The sequence below is a fragment of the Oncorhynchus mykiss genome, chromosome 16 (assembly GCF_057628025.1).
Source record: "Oncorhynchus mykiss isolate SJ-2025 chromosome 16, ASM5762802v1, whole genome shotgun sequence".
Lineage (NCBI taxonomy): Eukaryota > Metazoa > Chordata > Actinopteri > Salmoniformes > Salmonidae > Oncorhynchus > Oncorhynchus mykiss.
In genome coordinates, this window is record NC_143037.1 from 1,242,501 (window position 1) to 1,262,209 (window position 19,709).

General features: G+C 41.5%; 2 protein-coding genes across 8 annotated transcripts in view; both read left to right on the forward strand.

Moving 5' to 3' along the window:
- Positions 1-2,913, forward strand: part of nid1a (nidogen 1a) — a 69,154-nt gene extending 66,241 nt beyond the window's left edge. For both annotated transcript variants that reach the window (XM_090201707.1, XM_090201708.1), the window contains one exon: positions 1,352-2,913. In XM_090201707.1, coding sequence (XP_090057833.1) covers positions 1,352-1,485 — 134 coding nt within the window. In that variant the 3' untranslated portion in view covers positions 1,486-2,913. The remainder of the gene's footprint in view (positions 1-1,351) is intronic.
- A 12,429-nt stretch (positions 2,914-15,342) lies between these two features.
- lyst (lysosomal trafficking regulator) overlaps positions 15,343-19,709 on the forward strand; it is a 246,824-nt gene continuing 242,457 nt past the window's right edge. For all 6 annotated transcript variants that reach the window (XM_090201712.1, XM_090201714.1, XM_090201715.1 and 3 more), the window contains exons 1-2: positions 15,343-15,865; positions 17,030-17,317. In XM_090201712.1, the coding sequence (XP_090057838.1) occupies positions 17,237-17,317 (81 nt within the window). In that variant the 5' untranslated portion in view covers positions 15,343-15,865; positions 17,030-17,236. The remainder of the gene's footprint in view (positions 15,866-17,029; positions 17,318-19,709) is intronic.

The window sequence follows — 19,709 nt, forward strand, 5'->3', positions numbered from 1 at the left end:
TGGTACCACTGTCAGCAGTAGAACTATATAACCCACATCTCTATGGTACCACTGTCAGCAGTAGAACTATATAACCCACATCTCTATGGTACCACTGTCAGCAGTAGAACTATATAACCCACATCTCTATGGTACCACTGTCAGCAGTAGAACTATATAACCCACATCTCTATGGTACCACTGTCAGCAGTAGAACTATATAACCCACATCTCTATGGTACCACTGTCAGCAGTAGAACTATATAACCCACATCTCTATGGTACCACTGTCAGCAGTAGAACTATATAACCCACATCTCTATGGTACCACTGTCGGCAGTAGAACTATATAACACACATCTCTATGGTACCACTGTCAGCAGTAGAACTATATAACCCACATCTCTATGGTACCACTGTCAGCAGTAGAACTATATAACCCACATCTCTATGGTACCACTGTCAGCAGTAGAACTATATAACCCACATCTCTATGGTACCACTGTCAGCAGTAGAACTATATAACCCACATCTCTATGGTACCACTGTCAGCAGTAGAACTATATAACCCACATCTCTATGGTACCACTGTCAGCAGTAGAACTATATAACCCACATCTCTATGGTACCACTGCCAGCAGTAGAACTATATAACACACATCTCTATGGTACCACTGTCAGCAGTAGAACTATATAACCCACATCTCTATGGTACCACTGTCAGCAGTAGAACTATATAACACACATCTCTATGGTACCACTGTCAGCAGTAGAACTATATAACACACATCTCTATGGTACCACTGTCAGCAGTAGAACTATATAACCCACATCTCTATGGTACCATAGAGAGAAGGAGAGAAGGGCTAGTAGGGAGACTAAATGTTACTGTGTGAAGGGAGGGGTGGATACAAGCTAGATAGTATTACCCAAGGAACATCCTGAATATCTGCTGTTGTCCTCAGTTAGCGTCAGTTTCCTGGTCTGCGTCAGTTTCCTGGTCTGCGTCAGTTTCCTGGTCTGCGTCAGTAACCCGCTGTAACCCGCTGGGCACAAACATTGGATCAACGTGGAGAACTGATTGGAAAGTCACCAACGTAAAGGAATCTTTATTTCCACCCAACTTTTCCACCGACGGGCTGGTTATATTTCTGTTGATGTCACTTTAAATTCTTGTTAGTGAACTGACCACTGTGTCCAGCGGGTCACCTTCTCTGTCTGAACCAGAACAGCCCATGTGGCGGGAACATGTTTCTGCGTGAGGCTTTTACAACTCCTGGACAGGACGCTAGTCTTCCACAGGGCTTAACGTGGGAGGGATCAGTATTAACACGGAGCGTTAACTAATGTCTGTTTTCTTTCTTCCCACCAGGTAAAAACTACTGTGCCGTGAACAACGGAGGATGCACACATCTCTGTTTGGCCACACCCAGAGGTCGCTCCTGTCTGTGTCCCAACAATGCACTGGGCGTCAGCTGTGTGGAGAGCGAGGGGGGCAGGTTTTGAGGTGGAGAGAGAGGGGGGCAGGTATTGAAGTGGAGAAGGAGGGGGGCAGGTATTGAAGTGGAGAAGAGGGGGCCAGGTTTTGAGGTGGAGAAGGAGGGGGGTAGGTATTGAGGTGGAGAAGGAGGGGGGTAGGTATTGAGGTGGAGAAGGAGGGGGGTAGGTATTGAGGTGGAGAAGGAGGGGGGTAGGTATTGAGGTGGAGAAGGAGGGGGGTAGGTATTGAGGTGATGAGACAGACAGGGCACTCAGAAATAATGGCTACATCATGTGTATTTGATCTTATCTGTAACTCTGCATTTTTGTAAAAGGACCGTAAAGAAAGCATTTCACTGTTAGTCTACACCTGTTAGTCTACCAAGCATGTGACAAGTGGAATTGGACTTGATTTGATTCCAGGCTGACTACATTGTAGACGCCTGCCAGATCTCACAACACCTGGATGTCTGTTTAATTAACATACAGTTTATCTGCTAAGCACATCATTTGATATATCAACCAACCAACCAATCAATCAATAACATTGACTTTATAAAGCCCTTTATATACCAGCAATCGGATGTAATATAACAAACTGGTGTTAGGCCTCGCAGTCCGTGATGTAGCATGCAACCGTTGGTTGATACAATGCAACAGAGAATACGATGTAGTCGGGCCGAGAACGTACCCATAGATAGATAGCCTAATGTCTTCTCTCTGGTGCCCTGGGGAGTTAGATGCTGCTAGTCTCTAACGTAGAAATAGAAAACCATAGAACAGGTCTCACCGTTCATGTCAATGATGTCATAATGGGGTAGGCTGGCAGCCTTTACAAGTGTAGCCAAAAGATTATCAGTCAAATCACCAGGGTTAGAGCCCTTTCTATAGATGATATTTATATCTAGACTGTAGCTGTTCTGAACATCGCCACTGAAACAATTTGATATTTTTATCCCAGGAAGTTTTTTTACTAATCCTGTTATAAAGTCACATACATTTTTATTTAGAATTGTAAATATATACCTTTGAAGTATAAATACATTGTTCTATGGAGCTGGTTAAGAGTATTTCAAGAAAAATGTTTTGTTTTTTTGTGTGTGTTAGTATTCTATCAAGGCAACTGTTGGTCAAAATAAATCTTAGCTTGTTACGACTCCCCTCCTTGCTCTGTGAAAAGTGTGGCATCAGATCACCCCCACATCCCCAAAATGTATTTTTTGTGTGTGTTAGTATTCTATCAAGGCAACTGTTGGTCAAAATACATCTTAGCTTGTTACGACTCCCCTCCTTGCTCTGTGAAATGTGTGGCATCAGATCACCCCCACATCCCCCATTTAAACACCATACTGAAGTATGTTACAGAGTTGACTGTATTCACTGCTGGGGTGGCAGACAGGAGTTTACTGTACATCCTGTGCAGCTATCCAATAAAAATATGTTGTTGTTTTTTTACAGATGTGTGAGATGTTTTTGTTTTGGTGGTACAAAAAGCTACATAACTTACAAAGACTTTTAAATACAAAGACGTTCCATACATCTACATTTCACAGAGGTGTGGAAGCAAAACGGGCTCCTTTCTTCAAGGGCTCCTTCTTCTACGTGGGGGTAATGGCGCCCCCTGGCGTCAGCCGGATACAGTCATGTATTACAACTAGTCAATGTGTGTTCAGCTATAATACACCACTAGATGACGGTGTTGACTTAGTTTCCAACGCGATTCATATATCGACGTGAATGTTGTTATATTATCGAGTGTTAGTGAACTCATGTTACAAAGGTTGACATAATATCATTTTCGAAAGATAACTATCCCAACTTCATACCAATATGCACTTAATCGATATTGTCTATTCACATAGAAATGTTTATGCAATTTAAATGATTCACGTTATGTCAAATCAAATCAAATCAAATCAAATTTTATTTGTCACATACACATGGTTAGCAGATGTTAATGCGAGTGTAGCGAAATGCTTGTGCTTCTAGTTCCGACAATGCAGTAATAACAAGTAATCTAACTAACAATTCCAAAACTACTGTCTTGTACACAGTGTAAGGGGATAAAGAATATGTACATAAGGATATATGAATGAGTGATGGTACAGAGCAGCATAGGCAAGATACAGTAGATGGTATCGGGTACAGTATGTACAAATGAGATGAGTATGTAAACAAAGTGGCATAGTATAGTATAAAGTGGCTAGTGATACATGTATTACATAAGGATACCGTCGATGATATAGAGTACAGTATATACGTATGCATATGAGATGAATAATGTAGGGTAAGTAACATTTATATAAGGTAGCATTGTTTAAAGTGGCTAGTGATATATTTACATCATTTCCCATCAATTCCCATTATTAAAGTGGCTGGAGTTGAGTCAGTGTCAGTGTGTTGGCAGCAGCCACTCAGTGTTAGTGGTGGCTGTTTAACAGTCTGATGGCCTTGAGATAGAAGCTGTTTTTCAGTCTCTCGGTCCCAGCTTTGATGCACCTGTACTGACCTCGCCTTCTGGATGATAGCGGGGTGAACAGGCAGTGGCTCGGGTGGTTGATGTCCTTGATGATCTTTATGGCCTTCCTGTGACATCGGGTGGTATAGGTGTCCTGGAGGGCAGGTAGTTTGCCCCCGGTGATGCGTTGTGCAGACCTCACTACCCTCTGGAGAGCCTTACTGTTGAGGGCGGTGCAGTTGCCATACCAGGCGGTGATACAGCCCGCCAGGATGCTCTCGATTGTGCATCTGTAGAAGTTTGTGAGTGCTTTTGGTGACAAGCCGAATTTCTTCAGCCTCCTGAGGTTGAAGAGGCGCTACTGCGCCTTCTTCACGATGCTGTCTGTGTGAGTGGACCAATTCAGTTTGTCTGTGATGTGTATGCCGAGGAACTTAAAACTTGCTACCCTCTCCACTACTGTTCCATCGATGTGGATAGGGGGGTGTTCCCTCTGCTGTGTAGTGTAGATTACGCATTTATGGTAATTCAAATGAGATGACATAAGCCTACGTCAGAAACAACAACGTCATTTAGCCTAGATGCCGCCTAGAAACAAACAACTAGAACAGTTAGTCCGTCATCTCGTTGTTGACGAAACGGAACACAGGTATTTCCAACTGATACGGAGGCCGTCCCGTCCTGTCCTTAAGAGTGCCTCCAAATAGCACCTATTCACTGTTTAGTGAACTACTTTGAATTAGAGCTCTATGGGTCCTGGTCAAAATGAGTGCACTACAAAGGGAATAAGATGACGCTGTTTGGGACGTAGCCTAAAGTACCTTCAGAAAGATTTCATACCTTTTGAGGAATTCCACATTTTGTTGTGTTACAGCTTGAATTCAATATTGATTCAATATTTTTTTTCTCACCCATCTCCACACAATACCCCATAATAACAAAGGCAAAACATGTTTTCAGTAAATTTTTGCAAATTACGAAATACAGCAATACTTCATTTACATAAGTATTTACACCATTGAGACTATACTTTGTAGAAGCACCTTCGGCAGTGATTTTAGCTGTGAGTCTTTTTTGGGTATGGCTCTTAGAGAGTTCCACACCTGTATTGTGCAACATCTTCAAGCTCTGTCAAATTGGTTGTTGATCATTGCTAGACAACCCTTTTCAGGTCTTGCCATAGATTTGCAAGTAGATTTGAGTGAAAACTGTAACTCTGCTACTCAGGAACATCCACTGTCTTCCTGGTAAGCAACTCCAGTGTATATTTGGCGTTGTGTTTAAGTTTTTGTCCTGCTGAAAGGTGAATTAATCTCAGTGTCTGATGGAAAGAAGATTGAACCAGGTTTTCATCTAGGATGTTGCCTGTGTATAGCTCCGAATCTGTTTACTTTTTATCCTGAAAAACTCCCAAAGTCCTCAATGATTACAAGCATACCCATAACATGATGCAGCCACCACTATGCTTGAAAATATGAAGAGTGGTACTCAGCAATGTGTTGTATTGGATTTACCTCAAACATAATACTTTGTATTCAGAACAGAAATGTAATTGCTTTGTCACATTTTTTGCAGTACTACTTTAGTGCCTTGTTGCAAACAGGATGCATGTTTTGGAATATTTTTATTCTGTACAGGCTTCCTTCTTTTCACTGTCAATTAGGTTAGTATTGTGGATTAACTACAATGTTGTTGATCCATCCTCAGTTTTCTCCCATCACAGCCATTAAACTCTGTAACTGTTATAAAGTCACCATTGGCCTCATGGTGAAATCCCTGAGCGGTTTCCTTCCTCTCCGGCAACTGAGTTAGGAAGGACGCCTGTATCTTTGTAGTGACTGGATGCATTTATACACCATCTGAAGTGTAATTAATAACTTCACCATGCTCAAAGGGATATTCAATGTCTGCTTGTTTTTTTACCCATCTACCAATAGGTGCCCTTCTTTGTGAGGCATTGGAAAACCTCCCTGGTTGAATCTGTGTTTGAAATTCACTGCTCGACTGAGAGACCTTACAGATAATTGTAGGGTACAGAGATGAGGTAGTCATTCAAAAAACATGTTAAACCCTATTATTGCACACAGAGTGAGTCCAGGCAATGTATTATGTGACTTGTTAAGCACAGTTTTACTTCTTAACTCCTAGGCCAGTGGCACAAAATCTCAATTAAATCCATTTTTAATTCAAGTTGTAACAAAATGTGGGAAAAGTCAATGGGTGACAGAATTGCTAAGAAAAAGACATATCTCAGACTGGCCAATAAAAATAAAAGATTAAGATGGGCAAAAGAACACAGACACTGGACAGAGGAACTCTGCCTTGAAGGCCAGCATCCCGGAGTCGCCTCTTCACTGTTGACATCGAGATGTTTTGCAGGTACTATTTAATGAAGCTGCCAGTTGAGGACTTGTGAGGCGTCTGTTTCTCAAACTAGACACGCCAATATACTTGTCCTCTTGCTCAGTTGTGCACCGGGGCCTCCCACTCCTCTTTCTATTCTGGTTAGCGCCAGTTTGCTCTGTTCTGTGAAGGGAGTAGTACACAGTGTTCTACCTGATCTTCAGTTTCTTGGCAATTTCTCACATGGAATAGCCTTCATTTCTCAGAACAAGAATAGACTGATGAGTTGCAGAAGAAAGTTATTTGTTTCTGGCCATTTTGAGCCTGTAATCGAACCCACAAATGCTGATTCTCCAGATACTCAATACTTTAATCAGAACAACAGTTTTCAGCAGTGCTAACATAATTGCAAAAGGTTTTTTTAATTATCAATTAGCCTTTTAAAATTATAAACTTGGATTAGCTAACACAACGTTCCATTCGAACACAGGAGTGATGGTTGCTGATAATGGGCCAATGTACGCCTATGTAGATATTCCATAAAAAATCCACCTTTTTCAGCTACAACAGTCATTTACAACATTAACAATGTCTACACTGTATTTCTGATCAATTTGATGTGATTTTAATGGACAAAAAATGTGCCTTTCTTTCAAAAATGGTAGTGTGTCCAATGTTGACCTAAATGACTAATGATGATAAATACAATCCACCTGTGTGTAATCAAGTCTCCGTATAAATGCACCTGCACTGTGATAGTCTCAGAGGTCCGTTAAAAGTGCAGAGAGCATCATGAAGAACAAGGAACACACCAGGCAGGTCCGAGATACTGTTGTGAAGAAGTTTAAAGCCGGATTTGGATACAAAAATATTTCCCAAGCTTTAAACATCTCAAGGAGCACTGTGCAAGCGATAATATTGAAATGGAAGGAGTATCAGACCACTGCAAATCTACCAAGACCTGGCGTCCCTCTAAACTTTCAGCTCATACAAAGAGAAGACTGATCAGAGATGCAGCCAAGAGGCCCATGATCACTCTGGATGAACTGCAGAGATCTACAGCTGAGGTGGGAGACTCTGTCCATAGGACAACAATCAGTCGTATATTGCACAAATCTGGCCTTTATGGAAGAGTAGCAAGAAGAAAGCCATTTCTTAAAGATATCCATAAAAAGTGTTGTTTAAAGTTTGCCACAAGCCACCTGGGAGACACACCAAACATGTGGAAGAAGGTGCTCTGGTCAGATGAAACCAAAATTGAACTTTTTGGCAACAATGCAAAACGTTATGTTTGGCGTAAAAGCAACACAGCTGAACACACCATCCCCACTGTCAAACATGGTGGTGGCAGCATCATGGTTTGGGCCTGCTTTTCTTCAGCAGGGACAGGGAAGATGGTTAAAATTGATGGGAAGATGGATGGAGCCAAATACAGGACCATTCTGGAAGAAAACCTGATGGAGTCTGCAAAAGACCTGAGACTGGGACGGAGATTTGTCTTCCAACAAGACAATGATCCAAAACATAAAGCAAAATCTACAATGGAATGGTTCAAAAATAAACATATCCAGGTGTTAGAATGGCCAAGTCAAAGTCCAGACCTGAATCCAATCGAGAATCTGTGGAAAGAACTGAAAACTGCTGTTCAGAAATGCTCTCCATCCAACCTCACTGCGCTCGAGCTGTTTTGCAAGGAGGAATGGGAAAAAATGTCAGTCTCTCGACGTGCAAAACTGATAGACACATACCCAAAGCGACTTACAGCTGTAATCGCAGCAAAAGGTGGCGCTACAAAGTATTAACTTAAGGGGGCTGAATAATTTTGCACGCCCAATTTTTCAGTTTTTGATTTGTTAAAAAAGTTTGAGATATCCAATAAATGTCGTTCCACTTCATGATTGTGTCCCACTTGTTGTTGATTCTTCACAAAAAAATACAGTTTTATATCTTTATGTTTGAAGCATGAAATGTGGCAAAAGGTCGCAAAGTTCAAGGGGGCCGAATACTTTCGCAAGGCACTGTATATATATAAACATTGAAATAAGAAAAATTGAATTAAGAAATATGGAAATATTAGGAAGAGCAATGTCAGAGTCTGGAGAATAATTTACACTGTAATGTGTACTCCGGACTCTATAATGTGTACTCCGTACTCTATAATGTGTACTCCGGACTCTATAATGTGTACTCCGGACTCTATAATGTGTACTCCGGACTCTATAATGTGTACTCCGGACTCTATAATGTGTACTCCGGACTCTATAATGTGTACTCCGGACTCTATAATGTGTACTCCGTACTCTATAATGTGTACTCCGGACTCTATAATGTGTACTCCGGACTCTATAAGGTGTACTCCGTACTCTATAATGTGTACTCCGGACTCTATAATGTGTACTCCGTACTCTATAATGTGTACTCCGGACTCTATAATGTGTACTCCGGACTCTATAATGTGTACTCCGTACTCTATAATGTGTACTCCGGACTCTGTAATGTGTACTCCGGACTCTATAATGTGTACTCAGTACTCTATAATGTGTACTCCGGACTCTGTAATGTGTACTCCGGACTCTATAATGTGTACTCCGGACTCTATAATGTGTACTCCGGACTCTGTAATGTGTACTCCGGACTCTATAATGTGTACTCCGGACTCTATAATGTGTACTCCGGACTCTGTAATGTGTACTCCGGACTCTATAATGTGTACTCCGGACTCTATAATGTGTACTCCTGACTCTGTAATGTGTACTCCGGACTCTATAATGTGTACTCCGGACTCTATAATGTGTACTCCGGACTCTGTAATGTGTACTCCGGACTCTATAATGTGTACTCCGTACTCTATAATGTGTACTCCGGACTCTGTAATGTGTACTCCGGACTCTATAATGTGTACTCCGGACTCTATAATGTGTACTCCGGACTCTATAATGTGTACTCAGTACTCTATAATGTGTACTCCGGACTCTATAATGTGTACTCCGTACTCTATAATGTGTACTCCGGACTCTATAATGTGTACTCCGGACTCTATAATGTGTACTCCGGACTCTATAATGTGTACTCCGGACTCTATAATGTGTACTCCGGACTCTATAATGTGTACTCCGGACTCTATAATGTGTACTCCGGACTCTATAATGTGTACTCCGGACTCTATAATGTGTACTCCGGACTCTATAATGTGTACTCCGGACTCTATAATGTGTACTCCGTACTCTATAATGTGTACTCCGGACTCTATAATGTGTACTCCGGACTCTATAAGGTGTACTCCGTACTCTATAATGTGTACTCCGGACTCTATAATGTGTACTCCGTACTCTATAATGTGTACTCCGGACTCTATAATGTGTACTCCGGACTCTATAATGTGTACTCCGTACTCTATAATGTGTACTCCGGACTCTGTAATGTGTACTCCGGACTCTATAATGTGTACTCAGTACTCTATAATGTGTACTCCGGACTCTGTAATGTGTACTCCGGACTCTATAATGTGTACTCCGGACTCTATAATGTGTACTCCGGACTCTGTAATGTGTACTCCGGACTCTATAATGTGTACTCCGGACTCTATAATGTGTACTCCGGACTCTGTAATGTGTACTCCGGACTCTATAATGTGTACTCCGGACTCTATAATGTGTACTCCTGACTCTGTAATGTGTACTCCGGACTCTATAATGTGTACTCCGGACTCTATAATGTGTACTCCGGACTCTGTAATGTGTACTCCGGACTCTATAATGTGTACTCCGTACTCTATAATGTGTACTCCGGACTCTGTAATGTGTACTCCGGACTCTATAATGTGTACTCCGGACTCTATAATGTGTACTCCGGACTCTATAATGTGTACTCAGTACTCTATAATGTGTACTCCGGACTCTATAATGTGTACTCCGTACTCTATAATGTGTACTCCGGACTCTATAATGTGTACTCCGGACTCTATAATGTGTACTCCGGACTCTATAATGTGTACTCCGGACTCTATAATGTGTACTCCGGACTCTATAATGTGTACTCCGGACTCTATAATGTGTACTCCGGACTCTATAATGTGTACTCCGGACTCTATAATGTGTACTCCGGACTCTATAATGTGTACTCCGGACTCTATAATGTGTACTCCGTACTCTATAATGTGTACTCCGGACTCTATAATGTGTACTCCGGACTCTATAAGGTGTACTCCGTACTCTATAATGTGTACTCCGGACTCTATAATGTGTACTCCGTACTCTATAATGTGTACTCCGGACTCTATAATGTGTACTCCGGACTCTATAATGTGTACTCCGTACTCTATAATGTGTACTCCGGACTCTGTAATGTGTACTCCGGACTCTATAATGTGTACTCAGTACTCTATAATGTGTACTCCGGACTCTGTAATGTGTACTCCGGACTCTATAATGTGTACTCCGGACTCTATAATGTGTACTCCGGACTCTGTAATGTGTACTCCGGACTCTATAATGTGTACTCCGGACTCTATAATGTGTACTCCGGACTCTGTAATGTGTACTCCGGACTCTATAATGTGTACTCCGGACTCTATAATGTGTACTCCTGACTCTGTAATGTGTACTCCGGACTCTATAATGTGTACTCCGGACTCTATAATGTGTACTCCGGACTCTGTAATGTGTACTCCGGACTCTATAATGTGTACTCCGTAATCTATAATGTGTACTCCGGACTCTGTAATGTGTACTCCGGACTCTATAATGTGTACTCCGGACTCTATAATGTGTACTCCGGACTCTATAATGTGTACTCAGTACTCTATAATGTGTACTCCGGACTCTATAATGTGTACTCCGTACTCTGTAATGTGTACTCCGGACTCTATAATGTGTACTCCGGACTCTATAATGTGTACTCCGGACTCTGTAATGTGTACTCCGGACTCTATAATGTGTACTCCGGACTCTATAATGTGTACTCCGGACTCTGTAATGTGTACTCCGGACTCTATAATGTGTACTCCGGACTCTATAATGTGTACTCCTGACTCTGTAATGTGTACTCCGGACTCTATAATGTGTACTCCGGACTCTATAATGTGTACTCCGGACTCTGTAATGTGCACTCCGGACTCTATAATGTGTACTCCGTACTCTATAATGTGTACTCCGGACTCTGTAATGTGTACTCCGGACTCTATAATGTGTACTCCGTACTCTATAATGTGTACTCCGGACTCTGTAATGTGTACTCCGGACTCTATAATGTGTACTCCGGACTCTATAATGTGTACTCCGGACTCTATAATGTGTACTCAGTACTCTATAATGTGTACTCCGGACTCTATAATGTGTACTCCGTACTCTATAATGTGTACTCCGGACTCTATAATGTGTACTCCGGACTCTATAATGTGTACTCAGTACTCTATAATGTGTACTCCGGACTCTATAATGTGTACTCTGTACTCTATAATGTGTACTCTGGACTCTATAATGTGTACTCCGGACTCTATAATGTGTACTCCGGACTCTGTAATGTGTACTCCGGACTCTATAATGTGTACTCCGTACTCTATAATGTGTACTCCGGACTCTATAATGTGTACTCCGGACTCTATAATGTGTACTCCGTACTCTATAATGTGTACTCCGGACTCTATAATGTGTACTCCGGACTCTATAATGTGTACTCAGTACTCTATAATGTGTACTCCGGACTCTATAAGGTGTACTCCGTACTCTATAATGTGTACTCCGGACTCTATAATGTGTACTCCGTACTCTATAATGTGTACTCCGGACTCTATAATGTGTACTCCGGACTCTATAATGTGTACTCCGTACTCTATAATGTGTACTCCGGACTCTGTAATGTGTACTCCGGACTCTATAATGTGTACTCAGTACTCTATAATGTGTACTCCGGACTCTGTAATGTGTACTCCGGACTCTATAATGTGTACTCCGGACTCTATAATGTGTACTCCGGACTCTGTAATGTGTACTCCGGACTCTATAATGTGTACTCAGTACTCTATAATGTGTACTCCGGACTCTATAATGTGTACTCTGTACTCTATAATGTGTACTCTGGACTCTGTAATGTGTACTCCGGACTCTATAATGTGTACTCCGGACTCTATAATGTGTACTCCGGACTCTGTAATGTGTACTCCGGACTCTATAATGTGTACTCCGTACTCTATAATGTGTACTCCGGACTCTATAATGTGTACTCCGTACTCTATAATGTGTACTCCGGACTCTATAATGTGTACTCCGGACTCTATAATGTGTACTCCGTACTCTATAATGTGTACTCCGGACTCTGTAATGTGTACTCTGTACTCTATAATGTGTACTCTGGACTCTGTAATGTGTACTCCGGACTCTATAATGTGTACTCCGGACTCTATAATGTGTACTCCGGACTCTGTAATGTGTACTCCGGACTCTATAATGTGTACTCCGTACTCTATAATGTGTACTCCGGACTCTATAATGTGTACTCCGTACTCTATAATGTGTACTCCGGACTCTATAATGTGTACTCCGGACTCTATAATGTGTACTCCGTACTCTATAATGTGTACTCCGGACTCTGTAATGTGTACTCCGGACTCTATAATGTGTACTCAGTACTCTATAATGTGTACTCCGGACTCTGTAATGTGTACTCCGGACTCTATAATGTGTACTCCGGACTCTATAATGTGTACTCCGGACTCTGTAATGTGTACTCCGGACTCTATAATGTGTACTCAGTACTCTATAATGTGTACTCCGGACTCTATAATGTGTACTCTGTACTCTATAATGTGTACTCTGGACTCTGTAATGTGTACTCCGGACTCTATAATGTGTACTCCGGACTCTATAATGTGTACTCCGGACTCTGTAATGTGTACTCCGGACTCTATAATGTGTACTCCGTACTCTATAATGTGTACTCCGGACTCTATAATGTGTACTCCGGACTCTGACATTGCTCTTCCTAATATTTCTAAGTTTCTTATTTCTATGTTTCTTTTACTTTTAGATTTGTGTGTATTGTTGTGTATTGTTAGATATTACTGCACTATTGGAGCTAGAAACAAAAGCATTTTGCTACACCCGCAATAACATCTGTTAAATATGTGTATGGACCAATAACATCTGTTAAATATGGACCAATAACATCTGTTAAATATGGACCAATAACATCTGTTAAATATGGACCAAAAACATCTGTTAAATATGGACCAATAACATCTGTTAAATATGTGTATGGACCAATAACATCTGTTAAATATGGACCAATAACACCTGTTAAATATGGACCAATAACATCTGTTAAATATGGACCAAAAACATCTGTTAAATATGGACCAATAACATCTGATAAACATGTGTATGGACCAATAACATCTGATAAATATGTGTATGGACCAATAACATCTGTTAAATATGGACCAGTAACATCTGATAAATATGGACCAATAACATCTGATAAATATGGACCAATAACATCTGTTAAATATGTGTATGGACCAATAACATCTGATAAATATGTGTATGGACCAATAACATCTGTTAAATATGTGTATGGACCAATAACATCTGATAAATATGTGTATGGACCAATAACATCTGATAAATATGTGTATGGACCAATAACATCTGATAAATATGTGTATGGACCAATAACATCTGCTAAACATGTGTATGGACCAATAACATCTGATAAATATGTGTATGGACCAATAACATCTGATAAATATGTGTATGGACCAATAACATCTGCTAAATATGTGTATGGACCAATAACATCTGATAAATATGTGTATGGACCAATAACATCTGATAAATATGGACCAATAACATCTGATAAACATGTGTATGGACCAATAACATCTGCTAAATATGTGTATGGACCAATAACATCTGATAAATATGTGTATGGACCAATAACATCTGATAAATATGGACCAATAACATCTGATAAACATGTGTATGGACCAATAACATCTGTTAAATATGGACCAATAACATCTGTTAAATATGTGTATGGACCAATAACATCTGATAAATATGTGTATGGACCAATAACATCTGATAAATATGTGTATGGACCAATAACATCTGCTAAATATGTGTATGGACCAATAACATCTGTTAAATATGTGTATGGACCAATAACATCTGTTAAATATGTGTATGGACCAATAACATCTGTTAAATATGGACCAGTAACATCTGTTAAATATGGACCAATAACATCTGATAAATATGTGTATGGACCAATAACATCTGATAAATATGGACCAATAACATCTGATAAACATGTGTATGGACCAATAACATCTGTTAAATATGTGTATGGACCAATAACATCTGATAAATATGTGTATGGACCAATAACATCTGATAAACATGTGTATGGACCAATAACATCTGTTAAATATGTGTATGGACCAATAACATCTGTTAAATATGTGTATGGACCAATAGCATCTGTTAAATATGGACCAATAACATCTGTTAAATATGGACCAATAACATCTGTTAAATATGTGTATGGACCAATAACATCTGTTAAATATGGACCAATAACACCTGTTAAATATGGACCAATAACATCTGTTAAATATGGACCAATAACATCTGTTAAATATGGACCAATAACATCTGTTAAATATGTGTATGGACCAATAACATCTGTTAAATATGTGTATGGACCAATAACATCTGCTAAATATGTGCATGGACCAATAACATCTGTTAAATATGTGTATGCGGGCAATATCATTTGATACGATGGTGCTGAGAGGAAGCCCTGTGGCCTGCAGTGGGAGAAGACTGGGAGAAAGATGGATTTTGGCCTATGAAACGTTTGATCTCCATACAATGTTCTGTTTACAAAACTAGAATCTGTAACAAACAGAGTGCACTGCGTGTTGTGGACTTTACTCTTTGCCAAAGTAAAAAAAAAATGCGTTGATCAGGAGTGACAGGGCAAGTTGAGTTACTGCACACACGCACTTCCCAGTGTAAGGCGTTCCCTAATGGCAATATGCAAATAAATGCCAGAACGTGCCAATAGGATCTCGCTGGCTGGTGCTTGCCTCCGCCCACATCCTTGCCAGGCATCCAGTTTTTTTTCTCAACACAAGAAAAACCAACATCACTGTAAAGGCCTATTATAAAGCTAACTCAGTATATTAAAAAAAAGGCTCCATGTGTTTGTAGTAGGACATTTTATTTTTCGGTGAATTCAGGGCAAATTCCTGTCTCGTATAAAACTGCTTCAAAAACATTCAAATGTTCTCTCTCTTGCATCCCGTGAAAATGGTCTGCTCGTCGTGTGCCCCTTTGTAACTGTGCTGTAAGAGAGAGAGAGAGAGCCCGCCCACAGAGGGGACACACTGATGACGTCAGATGATTGACAGGTCTGTCAGAGCGTGTCCGTACAGAACATGATTGATTGATAGGGGGCGGGTGTTAAGCCTCTTTTTTTCATCCAATGGCGACTAGCCCACAGGTCCGTGGCGGTTTTTGTCGTCCTCCGTTTGTCTATTCGGTATGATACCGTGGATAGTTTACCGCTTGGAAAGCATCCGGATACTCTCCTGGGAACGAACGGGTATGTGAGAATAACTAGATAACGTGACTTGCCATTTTCAGCCGCTTGTAAAAGTGAAAGAGTGATCGTTTGAAGCTTTCTAAAGGCTTTTTAGAACGGTTTGGTATCGTTTCGTTCTGCAGACGCGTCGTTGGAAATGCGGGACGTTTCAGTTTGACAGCTCTAGCTAGCAAATGCAGTAGCTACACAGCTGAGACAGTCTATTACGGGCAAATGAGTCCTTGTGGCTTTTTTCCCAACACCGGAGCACGCAATTCTACTATCTAGCCATCTCATTTTCAAACAGTAAGCACTGGCCAGGATTTTAATTTTGAAATGTGCCATTTGCTGCTTGCGCCGGACACTAAGTTAGCGTAGCTAGCTGTGTCGCTAATATGCTATCTAAGGCTAGCAACTATTGACAGCTACTAGCCAGCGGTTACCATGCAGTCGGTTGTGATGTATGCCGCGTTCAAAACAACAGGGAACTGAGAGATCTCCGACTTTCAGTGCGTTCAAAGCAACTGGGAACTCGGGGGGGGGGGGGGGGGGTTTAGGGTCTTCATTCTAGGGCTCTGACTTTTGAGATATTGGCAATGTGGCCATTTATCTACTTCCACAGAGTCAGATGAACTCGTGGATACCATTTTATGTCTCTGTGTCCAGTATGAAATAAGTTAAGAGGTTGTTTTGGGAGCCAATGCTAAATAGCGTTATCGCAATGAATGGAAGTCTATGTATCTACTAACATGCTAGCAGATACCCAAAGACTTAGTCATTGCGCTATCGCTGGTTAGCATTGGCTCCCAAAACTAGCTTACTTCATACTGGACACAGAGACAACAATTTAAGGTATCCGTTTAACAAGTGGACATTCCCTCTCAACTCTTCTACATTTACTGGATTGGTTGAGCGGTTGAAGAAGAGAATCTCCCCCAACAGTTCATTTTCTTCTTAAGACCAGTATGTAGGGGATCTAGTTTCAGTCATTTCTTTAACGCCTGCTATGTTAATAGTTAATAGTTATGATGTGAGAAGAGTAAAAAATTGTCATTTATCGACAACATATTCGTTTAAACATATAGCTAGCTAGCAGATGACCAAGTACAGTGTTTTTTTACACCCAACAAGATGATGATGTTTGCAAAAGTGTCAACACTTGTTTTATTATTATGTTTTCTGCAGGAACCAACAAACAGAAGCAACACTGACAGTTTCGTCCATCTGTTCTAGCTACAGCCAGACTTCATGGATTATGTGTGACTCACTAGGATAAACTGAGCTGCCCCTGGTCCTGGTTAGCATTTGACTTCCTCCGATGAGGAGTGAGTCAGTCACTGTCCCCAACCGCACCTTGTTCTGCTGCCTGGAGTAGACCTACAGTCCGGGGACATGGCCAATCCACACCTGGCTAACCTGGCCTTTGCCTGGGAGAAGTACATGGACTGTCGAGTACAAGGAGCAGAGCTACAGGTAGGTCCAGTAGCAAGCCACAGCGTAGCTTTGGTCCAGGGCACTACGAAGCTAACGACCCGGACCAGAGCTGGCCACAACACAACTCATATGACACAAGATACTTTTTGTGTGATTACGTTACAGCAGCCTGATTGTTTTTGTTGTTGTTGTGTGACTTTTTAAAAGTAGGTTTCTGTCAATGAATAATATGTGAAATACACTACTGTAGATGTGGAAAATCCCTACTGCAGTATACTAGCCTAATATAGAGACATTGGCTCTAATGCACATGGATACCAGTAGTATAATGGCTTAATGGGATGTTTGCTGCTATTCATTATACCACTGGTCATTACTTAACTGGGGTCCGGTAAGCCACATGGTCTACTTTGTAGATTTTTCCGGTAAGGAGATTAGACCAACTCAGGAGTATAAGAATGGTGATCGTTCATCAGAGGATTAAGCTGATCGAGGAAAACATTTGTGGGGAAACATCTGTTTCGTCTTGCCCCTAGGTGAACGGCCCGTTGGTTTGCCCCTAGGTGAACGGCCCGTCGGTTTGGCTACTTCAGTCACATCATACGTAACATAAGGGAAAGTTGCTTCTGCAGAATTCTCTATAAAGAAACATGGATTGATAACAGATGGTTCAGTCTGTCTAGTTTGTATTTTTTATTTAACTAGGAAAGTCAGTTAAGAACAAATTCTTATTTACAATGACAATTTTTACCTTGTCTGTTCGGGAATTCGATCCAGCAACATTTTGGTTACTGGCCCAACGCTCTAACCACTAGGCTACCTGCCGCCCCAACGCTCTAACCACTAGGCTACCTGCCGCCCCAACGCTCTAACCACTAGGCTACCTGCCGCCCCAACGCTCTAACCACTAGGCTACCTGCCGCCCCAACGCTCTAACCACTAGGCTACCTGCCGCCCCAACTCTCTAACCACTAGGCTACCTGCCGCCCGTATGGCAAAGAGTCTAGCCTGTGTGTTAATATGGGAGGTCTCTTCTGTGCCACATCATCAGTGCTATACAGACTAGTTTAGAGGACTATAGACTAGTGCAGCCTGTTAATATAGAAGGTCTCTTCTGTGCCACATCATCAGTGCTATACAGACTAGTTTAGAGGACTATAGACTAGTGCAGCCTGTTAATATAGAAGGTCTCTTCTGTGCCACATCATCAGTGCTATACAGACTAGTTTAGAGGACTATAGACTAGTGCAGCCTGTTAATATAGAAGGTCTCTTCTGTGCCACATCATCAGTGCTATACATACTAGTTTAGAGGACTATAGACTAGTGCAGCCTGTTAATATAGAAGGTCTCTTCTGTGCCACATCATCAGTGCTATACAGACTAGTTTAGAGGACTATAGACTAGTGCAGCCTGTTAATATAGAAGGTCTCTTCTGTGCCACATCATCAGTGCTATACAGACTAGTTTAGAGGACTATAGACTAGTGCAGCCTGTTAATATAGAAGGTCTCTTCTGTGCCACATCATCAGTGCTATACAGACTAGTTTAGACTACTTGAAGTCTGGATTTACTTGTGATGTGGCTGTGGTCTGGTGTGGATGCCAAGTGGTAGTTCACTAAAACCTCAATCATGTCTTTCCAAATGGGAACAGAGTAGGTCAGAGGCTCATGAAAAGGCTGTGTGTGTTTTGACTGGTTTGTGTGTGTGTGTGTGTGTTGACTGGTCTGTTTAATCTTGTGCTGAGCGATTAACCAAAATGTATTTTTTTCTCCCTGGTTATTAAACAACTAGTTGACCGTTAGTTCTTGACCTGATTTGTAGTTGAACCATGTGAGACGCTGGGCTGAAGGGAGTTGTAGTTTTCATTAAGTAAAATAATGTTCAACCTCAGAAACGGCAAAAACGTGGTAGAAAGGCAGAAACGTGGTAATTAACTACAATGACCATAATCCATTGTGACGGTTCTTTCTGGTTTGGACAGAGATGGATACACTTTTATACCTGCTAATTTAGTTTAGAAACAGAGTGCATTTACCTTATGAGAGAAGAATGTACGCAACACAACAAGAGAGAGGGATAGAGACAGTTTGTGGAAGTATACCTTATCTACTTTGATAAACAAGTACAATGATTTAGGCAGCTCTGCAGCATACTTAAGCAGACTGGCCACCGGACAGAGGGGCCACCGGACAGAGGGGCCACCGGACAGAGGGGCCACCGGACAGAGGGGCCACCGGACAGAGGGGCCACCGGACAGAGGGGCCACCGGACAGAGGGGCCACCGGACAGAGGGGCCACCGGACAGAGGGGCCACCGGACAGAGGGGCCACCGGACAGAGGGGCCACCGGACAGAGGGGCCACCCGACAGTACAGTATGAGGAGGACAACATTGTCTGGCTGTTACTGCCTGAGTAGAGATGAGATGTT